The following is a 13,424-nucleotide window of genomic DNA, read 5'->3' on the forward strand; positions in this document are numbered from 1 at the left end:
TTCCCCCGATTTACGATTTTTTGATGATAAATCGGGGGAATTGTTATTGTATCGCGGCTCTAACGATTTTTGACGATTTAAAATATATCGGACGATATTTTAAATCGTCAAAAAACGATTCACATCCCTACTTTTTGACATCCTACTAGCGATGTACATAGTCATGTAGAAATGTATATATTATATAATCTAATAAACCTGTGTATATTTGTTCATACTGCCAGCCTTGTTCACAGTCCCATTTGTTTTCCTGGGGTGAAGGGAAGGAAATCCCACCCACTAACACCTTCTTCCCCAAGTGGAGGCACCAGATGCCAAGAACATGAGGACTGACGGAGTTTGCACTGAGGGGGGCTCCTGTCAGGTCGGTCTCGGACCCAGGAATGCCCCACAAGGTAAGCCGTCAAGGGGGCATCTGGGGGAAACTCACCCCGCAGTGATTCATCAACCAAACGCTGATTCCCCTGCTTGAGATCTGAACTCCAGGCTTGGTCTTTATTTCCGTTTGATCCTTCAGTCAACAAAATAGCCAAACGCTCTGCAGTGCTGAGACAAGTCATTGAAGAAAATAATGAAAATGCTGCTTCCCTGGGAGGAAGCTCAGCATGACTTTAAGATCTCTGGCAGTTCTCCATCTCACCACAGGCTCTCTGGGATGGAATGGAAAGCCACTGACACAAAGGAATCAATCCACTCTTTCCAGGTTCTAAAAACAGAGCCAGGCAAGACCTCAATTTGCCTTTTCTCTTCCTGGCAATCTAAGCTGCAAAGTAGATCTGGAAAATTCTCAAATGAGCATCTCGTAATGGCACCATGTTGACTCCTCTCCCTGTTATTATTAACAGAGATAGAAAAATTCTCCCGTAGAAAGATTTATGAAATTCAAGAATTTGAGTGTAAAAAAAAGTTAAATTATTTTATAACTATAACATTTTAACTTCAATACTGTAGAAAAAGTAAGTATATTATTGATTTGGGTTGTTATATTTTTGATAAACAAATAATACCAGTAAAGAAAGAAAATCTATGTCATCAATCATAGTAACAAAATGAGTGCAGTGTATGAAGCAATAGTAGTATAAGTCCTTACCATATCTCCCTTTTCTCCTTTCAAAACAGATTCGCCCTATAACACAACACAAACCAGTATTAATACCTGTGTCATTTAAATTGATCTGTCCCACATAAGCACGCACACACTTTGTTTTGAAAACTACTGAAAACTCACAGTGAAGGAGCAAATAATTTATATTTAAACATAACACAGCCACAATTAAGAATTATAGAAACACCATTTTAAACAAACTTTGGCCTAGGTGGTAAAATTGACCAATGACAAAAAATTAGGAAGTATTATGGATATACCAGAGGATATGTTGCCCATTCAACAGGGCCTGAACAAATTCAATGGGATAGAGCATTGGAAATGGAAATAAGAGTCAGTGTTGATAATTGCAGTACAAAATGCACTTGGGAAAGAATAAGCCTAGAGCTGACTATGCTCAGAAAGGAAGAATCCATTCCTCAGACATTCCTCAAGCAAAGGTTTTTATGTGATGACTGTACAGCTTTCAGACAAGAGTTTAATTTATGACTACAGTTGTCTATGGTCTTTTCTTACATATATTTATGATTTTTGAAATAATTTGTTAGATTTGATTTATATTTTTTCTGAGAAGTTTTTCCTCTTATTTTTCACTTGATTAATTATAACAAACAATTTATGTAAGCGATCAAAAATGTACATAGAATGTTAGGATGAATCGAAAGTAATTCTGAAAGCCTGAAACAAGAGGTCATTAAATAATTATATCCTTGTATAAAGTAACAGTAAATCCATATTTGTAATACTGCTTGCAGGTTTTGTCAGCATCCAGAATAAGTTAAAATTCACCTGTGGACAGTGCACAAAAATGAGTGACAAATGAGAAAGATAGCCTGGAATATGTAAGACTCAGGAGGCAGGATCCCTCTCTACCTGTTTTTGTTAGCATTGAAAAGCAGGTTAAACACATTTTGCCCATTATTCTAGGACACTGGGAGGATAACTCTAAAACATGCGTGAGTGCGCTCATATACATAGCTATACAGATGTGCGTTTGCATGCACACATTATAAAATACATGTAAATCTGTCCAACATTTTCATGTATGAAAAAATACATAGCATGCATTTTAAACATAATCCCATAAATTTTGACTTATCTGACTATGTGGCAGCAAATATCCAGCTAAATAGCGCTGTGGTGACTTCTGGCTAAGCAGAGCTTTTTAAGACTTATCCAGCTAGTAAGATAGCCAAATAAGTAAAAGAAAAGCACTATACAGGTGGATAAGTAAGATAGGGCCTCATTTTCTAAAGTTTCGCAGGCCTGCCGGTGCGATCGCTGCCGGTTTCGCACCCAATAGCGCCTCCATAGGAGGTGTAGCTATTGGGAGCGAAATAGGCAGCAAAAAGGCACTACCTTTTCGCTGTGCACGCCGTCGTTGCGGAGTCGGCCCCGGTGACGCCCCGACTCCTCCTCTTCCGGGGCCGACTCCGCCCCCATTTTGGAAAATAAGGCCCATAGATGGATAACTAGTGTTTTGAAGATGTATCCGGCTATTTTACTTATCTAGCTATGTAGCGCCTTTAGACCTATCTGGCTAAGTGGCAGCTTTGCCACCTCTTAGCTGGATAAGTAAAAAATTATCTGATAAGTGCAGACATCTGCTATGCGTGATTATATGTGCTCTTAATTTTAATTATTTACATGAGGAAATTTAACTCGTGTATTTACCTTAGCTCTTGGCTTTTACATGTATAAGTTATCAAGTTTTATAACATGAGTACATGAAGGAAATTACCAGTTAAACCAATTAGCTCACCAGTTTGCCCAGTCTATCTCTAGGCCATCAAGACCCCCCTGGTTCTTCAGCCTCTACTCCCCCCAGTTTATCCAGACCCCTCAACCAGTCAGCATTTGGCTAGAAATAATTATATTCTGACTTACAGAATTATATTCAGATAATTATCAGGGGCAAATATGCGCAGGTAACAGCCGTACATGGGTCGCATTTGCAGATTTTAAAATAGCACCTTATATGTATACATGTTGGCCCCACTCTGGAATAACGTTGGCCCGCCCCTAGCCCATCCCTTTTCTATACGAGCAAATGTATTCATGCACCATTACTTGTGCATGTATGCTTCAGATTTCAAAAATAGCAGTTATGCAAATATGCATGTGCTCATTTTTAAGTGCAACTCTTTTAAAATTCACCTTAAAGTTTTTTGCCTGCTCATCCAAATAGATTCTCTTTAAAAACAGAGAAAATATATATTCAGAAAGAAAATAAGTGCCTTTTCTGCATTTCTTTGGAGATATGGATGTGATTGAATGATTAATCACTCTAATCTGTCATGCATATGAGTCTTTTGACACTCCTTAAACTGGGAAACATATTATCTCTCAGTACATGAATGTCCAGATTGGAAAAAGATATGTTTTGAAATATTATCACCTCCACAGTAAAATATTTAGATTAATGTCAATCATTAAATAAATGTCAATGATATTTATTGATATACTGCTAAAATTGACCTTCCGACTGTATAAGTTGAACAATTTTGCTGAGAAAAATATGGTCTATTAATAAATAATCTAAAACCCTGCTTTAACACATTTATCAAGAAGCAGGAAAATCAAACCATCCTGCTTTCCCATTAGCTAGGTTTGAAGATTTGCTTTCAACCAACTCTATCAAAATGCTGGGTCAGATCAAATTATCGCTGATCTTTAAAATGGCTTAGTGTCATGCTATTGTAGTGCTAAATTGCTTTCCTTACTCAGTTTAGCAGATTGGTTTTCTTGTGATTGGAAATCCCTAACAGCTGGGAAATAGCTTAGTTACTTTTGTTTCTCCTAGGCCAGCCTGTGAAGCTAGTAGTGGCTAGGGATGTGCAGCAGGGATGGATTCGTCCCATTCGGTATTCGTATTCGTTGGGATCCAAATCCGTTGCATCTGTTCTCGGGGATCTCTGATCCATTCATTAGTTACATATGTATTTGTTTCCCCCCAAAGCCCCATCCCAACCCTTTAAATTTAATTTACTAAAACCCTCCTGACCTCCCCAAGAAAAGTCCCTGGTGGTCCAGTGGGGGTCCTGGAGCAATCTCCTGCAATTGGGCTGCCAGTATTCAAAATGGCGCCGATAGCCTTTGCCCTTACTATGTCACAGGGGCTACCGGTGCCATTGGTCGGCCCCTGTCACATGGTAGGAGCAATGGATGGCTGGTGCCATCTTGTGCTCCTACCATGTGACAGGGGCCGACCAATGGCACCGGTAGCCCCTGTGACATAGTAAGGGCAAAGGCTATCGGCGCCATTTTGAATACCAGCAGCCGACAGTCCAAGTGCAGGAGATCACTCCAGGACCCATGCTGGACCACCAGGGACGTTTGCAAGTCTTGGGGGGTCAGGAGGGTGGGGGTTTATTTGTTAGTGATATGTTGTATTCGTGGGGGTTCGCCAAATGTTTCGTGACCCCCACGAATACAACGAATATGGCATATACGTTGCGGATTGCTAATACGTTGCAAACAAATGCACACCCCTAGTAGTGGCACACAGTACATTTACCTCTGATTCCTCTGCTCTTTTTCATTCCTGTCTTATTGTCTTATTTTAACAACTGGTAAATTCCCAACCCTCCCCTCCATCTCAGTATACCCACTCACACTTGTCAGATTAATCAAGTTTGCAGAAACATCTTTTCCCTAATTTTCAGAGCAAATTTTCAGACAGGCAGTCCTATTAGAAAGACAAGGATTCATTCAGTTGCTTTAAAGGTAGAGAGTTGGCATGCAGAAGCAGCACAGTATAGTGAACAACTTTATTTTTTATGGCATTTGCTTGCAACATGCTAAAAATTAAAGCAATTTTGTATGCTTACCAATCCTAGTAGGCCAGGTAGCCCTCTTGGACCAACTTCTCCCTTAAAAAAAAAAAGAAAAGAAGAGAAAAATAAGCCATAAGATATCCTCATACCTGGAAATGGAAATAGTTTGCAGGTCTCTCCATGTTCAGTTCCTTAAAAGCTCTTCTTGAGATTTTGCAGGACTGATGACAGGCATTTTTAAATCAGCAATTTCACTAACAATTGCAGCATGTTAATATTTTTCTTCTCAGATCACAAGTACAGTATAAATAAAGAAAATAATGGAATGGGTATTATACTACCTGGAATAGGGATTTTGATCAGCAGTAATGCTAACATTTGGTCCAATATGTCTGTTCCTTTGCTGAAGGCTGCTCTATATGAATAGTACTTTTATATTTCTGACATCAGCCTTCATATAATGTAGCACAGGGTGGCTCATCTGGTCTTCAAGAGCCACACACAGGTCTGGCTTTCAGGATATCCACACTGAATATGCATGAGATATTTCCATTTTGTTATTTTTTTTGTTATATTTTGTTATCTTGAATAGTTACCCCAGTTTTTATTCTTGTTAATTGTAAACCGATCCGATATGGTTATTTACTATGAAGGTCGGTATATAAAACTGTTAAATAAATAAATAAATAAATCTTGGCAGCTCACGTTTAAACTTGTCTCAATTTGCCTTTCCACCATTAAGCAATGGCTGGGACATAATAGACTAGTCCTTAATGTTAGCAAAACAGAGATAATGGTGATGGGGAAATCTGGTAGGATCAACATAACTGTTCCTGAAACTTTTGCTTTTTTAAATTTTGAAACAGTTCAGATTCCACTCCTGGCTCAAGCAGAAAGTTTAAGAGTCATCTTAAACAGAGAATTATCATTGTTATCATAGATTTCTGCTGTATTTAAAGCTGGCTCTTATAAACTTTGCCTTATACTGGAGAGACACTGATGATTGAGATCCTTCCCCCTCCTCTACTGGGCCTGTGGCATCATTCAAGGAGGCCATGTGAGAACTGAATTGTGGTGTGCATGTGGTGCGCTGCTGCTGGCGGCCGAAGCCACGCACCTATGGGACGTGCATCTTAGAGAGGTTGTTTTCCTCCCTTTATATATATATATTTTTTATTTATTTAAGTTTTTCTATACCGGCATTCGCGATAAAAATCGCATCATGTCGGTTTACAATTAACAAGTAGATAGGGAACAAAAGGCAATAAATAACATTGATCTAAGTAATAATAATAATAAAATAATAGTAATAGTAGTAAAAAACGTTAAACAAGAGAAGGCTAAGGAATGCAGTTACAATAAAACAAGGGAGTAATATAACTTGGATCAGAGAAAAGAAGCAGGGGTTTAAATATATATAACATATATGCCAGTCAATGTGCTTATATATTGCCAGCATCATTTCATGGGGAGAAAACGAAAGGGGAAAACTCCAGCTTTGATGTCATTGACATTGGGTCCTATGGATCGTCATGTGATCCACTCATCTGTCCCAACACCTCAGGGCACCATAGGGGAGGGTTTGTTTGTATCTGGAACCTCCCTTTAGCCCCAGTTTTAATTCTCCAACTTTGCAGTCTTAGATTCTAGGAGCTGTGATAGGCACTCCCTGAACTTGAAGGTGGGAGTCCAGTAAACTCTTCTACTCCCAAGATGTTTTCTATTGAGGCTTCTTTGGAGATTATGGAGTGTCCTGCCATAAGATCGCAAGTATATGCTAATTTATCTCAAGAATTGGTAAATGAGGTGAGAGGGGTTAATACTTCTGGGGATGAGTTACTGCTGGAATCTTTGGCTCCCAGTAACATTTCTTTATTAGACATTTGGAGGGTGATATCGAGAATTGAGAAATCCTTGTTTCAGTTAAATGGGTAAAATGTCTGAGGTCTCTCATTTAAAATATCAAGAATATGATCTGAGGCTGGGTGTAGTTGAGAAAGACTTATCTGAAGTTAAGTATTTGCTGAACAAGCTTTGAGACCTGTCTTTAGGGATGTGAATCATTTTTGAACGATTAAAATTATCGTCAGATAATTTTAAAATCGTCCTAAATCATTAGAGTGCACGATACAATACAAATGCCCCTGATTTATCGTCAGGGGCATTTGTATTGTATCGTTAAATAGGGCACGGGAATTATTTGGGGGAGGGCGGGAAAACCGGCACACCAAAACAACCCCTAAACCCACACCGACCCTTTAAAACCAATTCCTTACCCTCCCCCACCCTCCCGAACCCCCGCAAAATGTTAAATTACCTGGTGGTCCAGTGGGGGGGGGGGGGGGGGACCCGGCGCGATCTCCCGCTCTCGGGCCATCGGCGCCATTTTGGCTGCCACTAATTAAAATGGCGCCGATGGGTGATAAAAAAAACAACCCACCCGACCCCTTAAATTGACCCCCCTTAGCCTCTCCCACCCTCCGGACCCTTTTTTTTTAGGGAGGCCTGCACCGCTAAAAAAAAAAACCCACCCAACCCTTTAAATCGACCCCACCCTCCAGACCCCCCCAAACCTTTTAAAATTACCTGGTGGTCCAGGGGGGCCTCGGGGAGAGATCCAGGGGGGCCTCGGGGAGAGGAGAGATCCAGGGGGGCCTCGGGGAGAGATTTCCCGTTCCCAGGCATCAGCTGTTCTAAAAAAAAAATGGCGCCGATGCCCCTTTGCCCTTACCATGTGACAGGGTATCCGTGCCATTGGCCGGCCCCTGTCACATGGTAGGAGCACTGGATGGCCGGCGCCATCTTTAAAGATGGCGCCGGCCACCTTTACTCATCAGCCCCTATTAGTATAATAGTATAATATAGTATAATTAGTATAATAGTATAATAGGGGCTGATGAGTAAAGATGGCCGGCGCCATCTTTAAAGATGGCGCCGGCCATCCAGTGCTCCTACCATGTGACAGGGGCCGGCCAATGGCACGGATACCCTGTCACATGGTAAGGGCAAAGGGGCATCGGCGCCATTTTTTTTTTAGAACAGCTGATGCCTGGGAACGGGAAATCTCTCCCCGAGGCCCCCCTGGATCTCTCCTCTCCCCGAGGCCCCCCTGGATCTCTCCCCGAGGCCCCCCTGGACCACCAGGTAATTTTAAAAGGTTTTGGGGGGGTCTGGAGGGTGGGGTCGATTTAAAGGGACGGGTGGGTTTTTTTTTTTTAGCGGCGCGGGCCTCCCTAAAAAAAAAAATTAGCAATGTGAATTTGTTTGGAGAAGATTGAAAATATAGACCATGAGAGAAATCTAATGACTTAATTACTTTCACCTTATGAAATGCTTGAAAAATATTTGTGTGAGGTTCTGGGACATACAAATGATAACATTTCCTTGGTATCTAACACATATTACCTTCTAAGAAGTAAAATGAATGTTAATGTGGTCGAAGAGGCTTTAGATCAGTTATCTGGCAATGAAGCTAGTATATTTACTTTTCTTGAATCCTCTTTGGATGATATTGCTGTGAGACCTACTCTGTTGGTGTCTTTTTGCTTAGAAAGAGATAAGGAAATTGTATTCCGCAAATATTTTTCCTTTAAACAGTTTGCTCTGTGGCCAGAAAATTCAAATTTTTCCGGATATTTCTGCTGGTACTCAAGCCAGAATCTATCTCTCTGTAAAATAGGAGAAGGCCCCTCAGGTAAGGGAGTGACTGGGAGGTGTCAGTTCTAAAAGAAATTCCTTTGGGTGAGACTAGTAGGCCTCTCCAGAGTGAGGAAAAAATACATCTTGCTCTCTGACATCTCTCTAACTGAATCCCTTGGTATCTTAAAATGGCTGGGCTAAATACTCTTCAGGCTTCCAATCCACACTCCAAGTAGGAGAGACTGAGGGGTATGGATGGCTTCTGACTAGAGTGTCTTAAATTGTAGGGACGATGATATCTGGTGCGGAAGAATCAGGGCTAAATAGGGCTGGCCTTCTGAGTCATGGGACCATCAAGGGGATGGCTAGAGCAAAGAAAGGATGGCTTCGCGAAGATCTCTGCTGGTGGTGGTGGTGGTGGTGGGGGCGGGGGGGAGGGGGCTATTGCCAGCAGCGAGAATCATCACAAAGTGTAAATAACCATTCCATGTTTACCTGTTCCACCCCACTCAAAGCGGCCTTGGAGGGAATGGGGAAAGCCATTGGGGCTCCCCTAGGGCTCGGCGCGCGCAAGGTGCACAAGTGTGCACCCCCTTGCACGCGCCAACCCCGGATTTTATAACATGCACGGTAGCGCATGCATGTTATAAAATCGGGTGTACATTTGTGCTCGCTGGGTAGCGCACACAAATGTACCTCGCGCACGCTTCTTTAAAAATCTACCCCTTATTGTATATTAATTAGTGTATGCTTTATTCTGTTTTGCTTTATATCTTCAGTCTCTTTTTACACTTTACACCTTTTCCCATTACCTTCTCTTCTTGTCTACTTTCCACTCATGTCTCATTCACATGCTAATGATGGGAATGTTAGTTAACCAATTCCTTGGCTCAAGGCATTTTAAAATAATAATAATTTTCTTTTGAAGCAGGACATGTAAATGAGAAATAGTCCATTACTGTTTCTCCTTTTTGTCCCTTTAGGCCAGCAAGTCCAGGGAATCCTGTGTGTCCTGTTTCCCCCTGTGCAAAATAAAAAATAAATACAGTGCTGAAAATGTAATAATTAGAGATTTGCAGAACTGTGTATCACAGCAAACAAAAGGCAATCCAAAGCAGTGCTATACATTAACCAATATAATGCCATGGTACATAATTTTCATTAACTTTTCGGGAAATCTCTTTTGCAGTTTTCTTTCAAATGAGAACATTTTTGTATGAAAGATAATAGTGTAGTAGTAATTGCCTTTTAAAACTAGGAAGTAAAAGAGGGATGTTGACAAAACTTATAAAGATACTTCTCTTGCATGGCATGAAATTTATCTGTATGCCAAGTTTTGATTTAAGATTTGTAGGACCTGATTCACTGATTTCTCCTCTTCTCGGTCTATGGGGAATAAAAAGCTTCTTGAATCAAGCCTATAATGATTTAACACTTTCATATGAAAAATACTACAATTGAAATTATAGACTTGAAAGTTCACAGGTTATATCCCTTTCGCATTATCTCAATATCGTTCATTTCATCCTAGGCTGGGTCGCTCATAATTCTGGGGATCCTGAAGGGAAGCAGGGGAACTTCATAAATCAGCAAAGGCTAAATCAATTAATTTAAGTAGTTGAGTCAGTCTTTTTTGAATGAATAAATACTGGATGCATAGATGTTTACTAAATTAACAATGTAAAAAGTTACAATCAGCATGAGAACTTTTCTATGAAAGCAAACATCTGATATTTATTAGAAAACTAGAAGAATGCCTGTTATAAATGGCAAGATCTGAAAGTTTGAAACTTTCACATTGTAGTACACACTCAGTCCATTTCCTCTCAAGACTGGAATAATTACTCCGTGGAGTTCCCAAAATTTCCGAAGGCATGGTTTGTGAGTCTCTCTCTATAATCCCCAGTATTTTATTTCCCCCCTTTTCCCAATTCTTTGTCCTTTTTCCACTCTTCTCAGTGCCGCCTCAACACGCCTTAATCATCCTTCTCCAGTACTCCCCGCAAATTCCCTCTGCCTCAGTCATTGCCCCTTCTGATTTCATTCTGTCGCTCTCCCACTCCCAAGTCTTAATCCATTCCCTCAGCAGGTCAGTCCCTTATCTCAGCAGGAGTGAGTGTATTTATGTGCTGAGGGCTGGGGGAAAGCTCCTGTCAGCAACTGAGAGACAAAACTGGGGCTGACTGGCAGTATGGTTGCCTGATTGTGTGGCAGCCGGTTCCAAAGCTGATTGGTCGGTGAGAGACTCTACTGTATTACTGTTGGACTCCTTTCAGGGTAGCATGACAGACACTGGATCCTATTATATGGGGCTAGGACATTTAGAGCACAAACAAGGGCCTTGGAATATTGAAATGTTGAAAAAAAGTGATGTGCCCCCCCCCCCCCGTTGGCAATATTCAATATTCAGCGATTCATTTAGCTCAGATCAGTTTCTGTAACTGAAACATTAGAAAACATTAGGGGCCTGGTACTAGGAAATGAAATATCAATCTGAAAATTCTATATCCAGCCTCATTAAATGACAAATCCTGACCTTTGCTTCACAGCTCTCTTTAGTCACAACAGGTACAAGCTGAAAATCATTTACAATCTTATCATTGTTGCCTTTAATATTTTAGTAGTCTGACAGCGCTGTGACATTAGGTCACACGCCTTGAAAATGAAAGTGACATTTTCTTCATTAACAGCATATCTGGAATATTAATTAGTGCTCAGCTCTAGTTATTAAATTTAACCTTACTGACTTGGATTCAGGATTGTTTGACAAAAGGAGAACTTTTTTTTTAAACAAATGCATTCCTATGAAATATTTTTTTGCTTCTATCTTGAAGGCTGCTCTGAGGATTTTTACAGCTTCACTTGAATGATCTGAAGTCATGATAACTTATTGGTTGGTAGAATTAAAATACACTATTATATTCTAGCTGTCCCGACTCTTATTCCATTTCCAAAGGGGTACTAAAAAAAAAAATCACCTGCCTTCTTCTAGGTGAAATGCAATTGCGGTTTCAGGATTGTGACACTGAAAATACATCCTTCATATACACATAACAGCCCATTTTTTAAATGCCTTTCTATTTTCTTCTTTCTCCACAAAGGGTATTGCTGCTTTTGGTGGGAGCAATGTGAACACTGTGATACAATGGAAAACCAAGTTCAGCCTTTTATATTCAGCTGGATAAAAGACAGAGCTGCTGAGTCTCTAGGCTGCCAAGATTATTTGTTCCTTGAAGGGGGCATGCATAGATGTTTTCTCTCCATTTTTTTTGTTATGTTTTTCTCCATTTTTTTTCTTGTTGGTTTCTTTTCATCTATTTAAAATGAAAAAACCCCCAAAACGCCACAAACAAAAAAAAAATCTAAAGGAAAATCAAAATAAAAAAATGTTGACCTTATGGGAGAAAGTAAAAATGAACCTGCCTAGGCTCTCCCTCCAATCACTCCACTTTCTCTGAATCCTCTTACCATATTTTCTTTTTTTTTTTCACAGAAGGAGGAATGATCCTTGGTCACTTCTGCCCTGTCGGATGTATGCTTAGAAATGGCACCGGCAGACTGAGGCTGGCACCATTGTTTATTTATTCCTTAAGGCCACACCTAGCCAGTCAAGTTTTCAGGCTATCCACAATGAATTAGGGATGAGCAATCGTTTAGGAACCCAAAAACTGAACCACATTTTCCCGAAATTTTCCCAAAATTTCAGGAAAATTCGGTTTTCGAGCTTTGCACATCTCTACAATGAGTATGATTGAGATAGGTTTGCATACAATGAAGGCAGTGCATGAAATTCTATCTCGTGCATATTCATTGCAGATAGCCTGAAAACCTGAACAGTTAAGTGTGCCCTGAGAACTGGGTTGACAACCACTGATTTTGGTTTAAAATGGCCAGCCCCAGACCCAGGCAGGCACCATTATGAATGGAAAAAAATTAACTATGGCCCCTGGACTTGGTCTGCCATTGCCATTTCTAAGTGCACCTCCAGTGCTGCAGGAGCGACTGTGGATTTTTCTTGTCCCAAAAAAACATAAAAATATGGTAAGAACATTAGGGGTCCTGGGAGGAGGGAATAATTTTTTTTTTTTTGGCACTGGTGGCAGTGACAATTTAAAACATTATTTACAAAAAAAAATGAAATTTTGTCCATTTTTCTTTCCTTTCAAAAACAAATTGAATTAAATAGAAAGTTCATTAAATCTCCACAAGAGAAATCTTGTTAACTTAGGGCTATGTGTTGCACCCATATCATTAGATATTGTTTTCCTTTAGCCTTTGCCTTTTTTTTTTTTTTTTTTTTTTTTTTTAATAACTGTTTCTATAAACATTAGGGTCAGATTGTGGCACCCTGCACATGTCAGCATTTGTTTACTAGTGCTGTTGGTAAACAAAATGACATCCTACATACTAAATGAATGCACTGGAACTGCCTCATCAACATGGGGTATTGGATTTGCATATTTTTGCTGCAGTTCACTCTAAAGAAATTGCTGTGCATTTGAATGACTATCCATACTCATTTTCTGGAAATTAGGTATCAACACTGTGTTTTTAACCATTCTCAATCATTGTTCAATTCCAAAATGATTGATTGACATATTGATAATTATCTCCAGTATGGGCAATGAACTGTTTCAAATAACACAAAGAATTTGAAAATAAACATATTCATTTATTTAAAAATACTTCATAATCACTTTACTGATTACATTTCTCAAATCGATTTATAACATAACATAACATAACAATGTACACAATAAAACAAATCTCAACAGACCAATATTGCCAAAAATAATTCTTATTAATTACTCACAAGTCATTGACATAAGCCATGTTCTTAACTTCTTTCCAAACCTTAACATTTCCTTTCCTTCCCTAAGATCCTGTGGGAGACTGTTCCACAT

General features: G+C 39.8%; 1 protein-coding gene across 5 annotated transcripts in view; it reads right to left on the reverse strand.

The window, feature by feature from the left end:
* COL19A1 (collagen type XIX alpha 1 chain) overlaps positions 1-13,424 on the reverse strand; it is a 1,176,857-nt gene that overhangs the window by 365,898 nt on the left and 797,535 nt on the right. For 3 of the 5 annotated variants that reach the window (XM_029595657.1, XM_029595656.1, XM_029595661.1), the window contains exons 20-22: positions 9,480-9,542; positions 4,936-4,977; positions 1,091-1,126 (exon numbers count right to left, since the gene is read on the reverse strand). In XM_029595657.1, the coding sequence (XP_029451517.1) occupies positions 1,091-1,126; positions 4,936-4,977; positions 9,480-9,542 (141 nt within the window). The remainder of the gene's footprint in view (positions 1-1,090; positions 1,127-4,935; positions 4,978-9,479; positions 9,543-13,424) is intronic. The other 2 variants (XM_029595659.1, XM_029595658.1) reach the window with 1 other exon arrangement.

The sequence above is a fragment of the Rhinatrema bivittatum genome, chromosome 3, assembly GCF_901001135.1.
Source record: "Rhinatrema bivittatum chromosome 3, aRhiBiv1.1, whole genome shotgun sequence".
NCBI lineage: Eukaryota > Metazoa > Chordata > Amphibia > Gymnophiona > Rhinatrematidae > Rhinatrema > Rhinatrema bivittatum.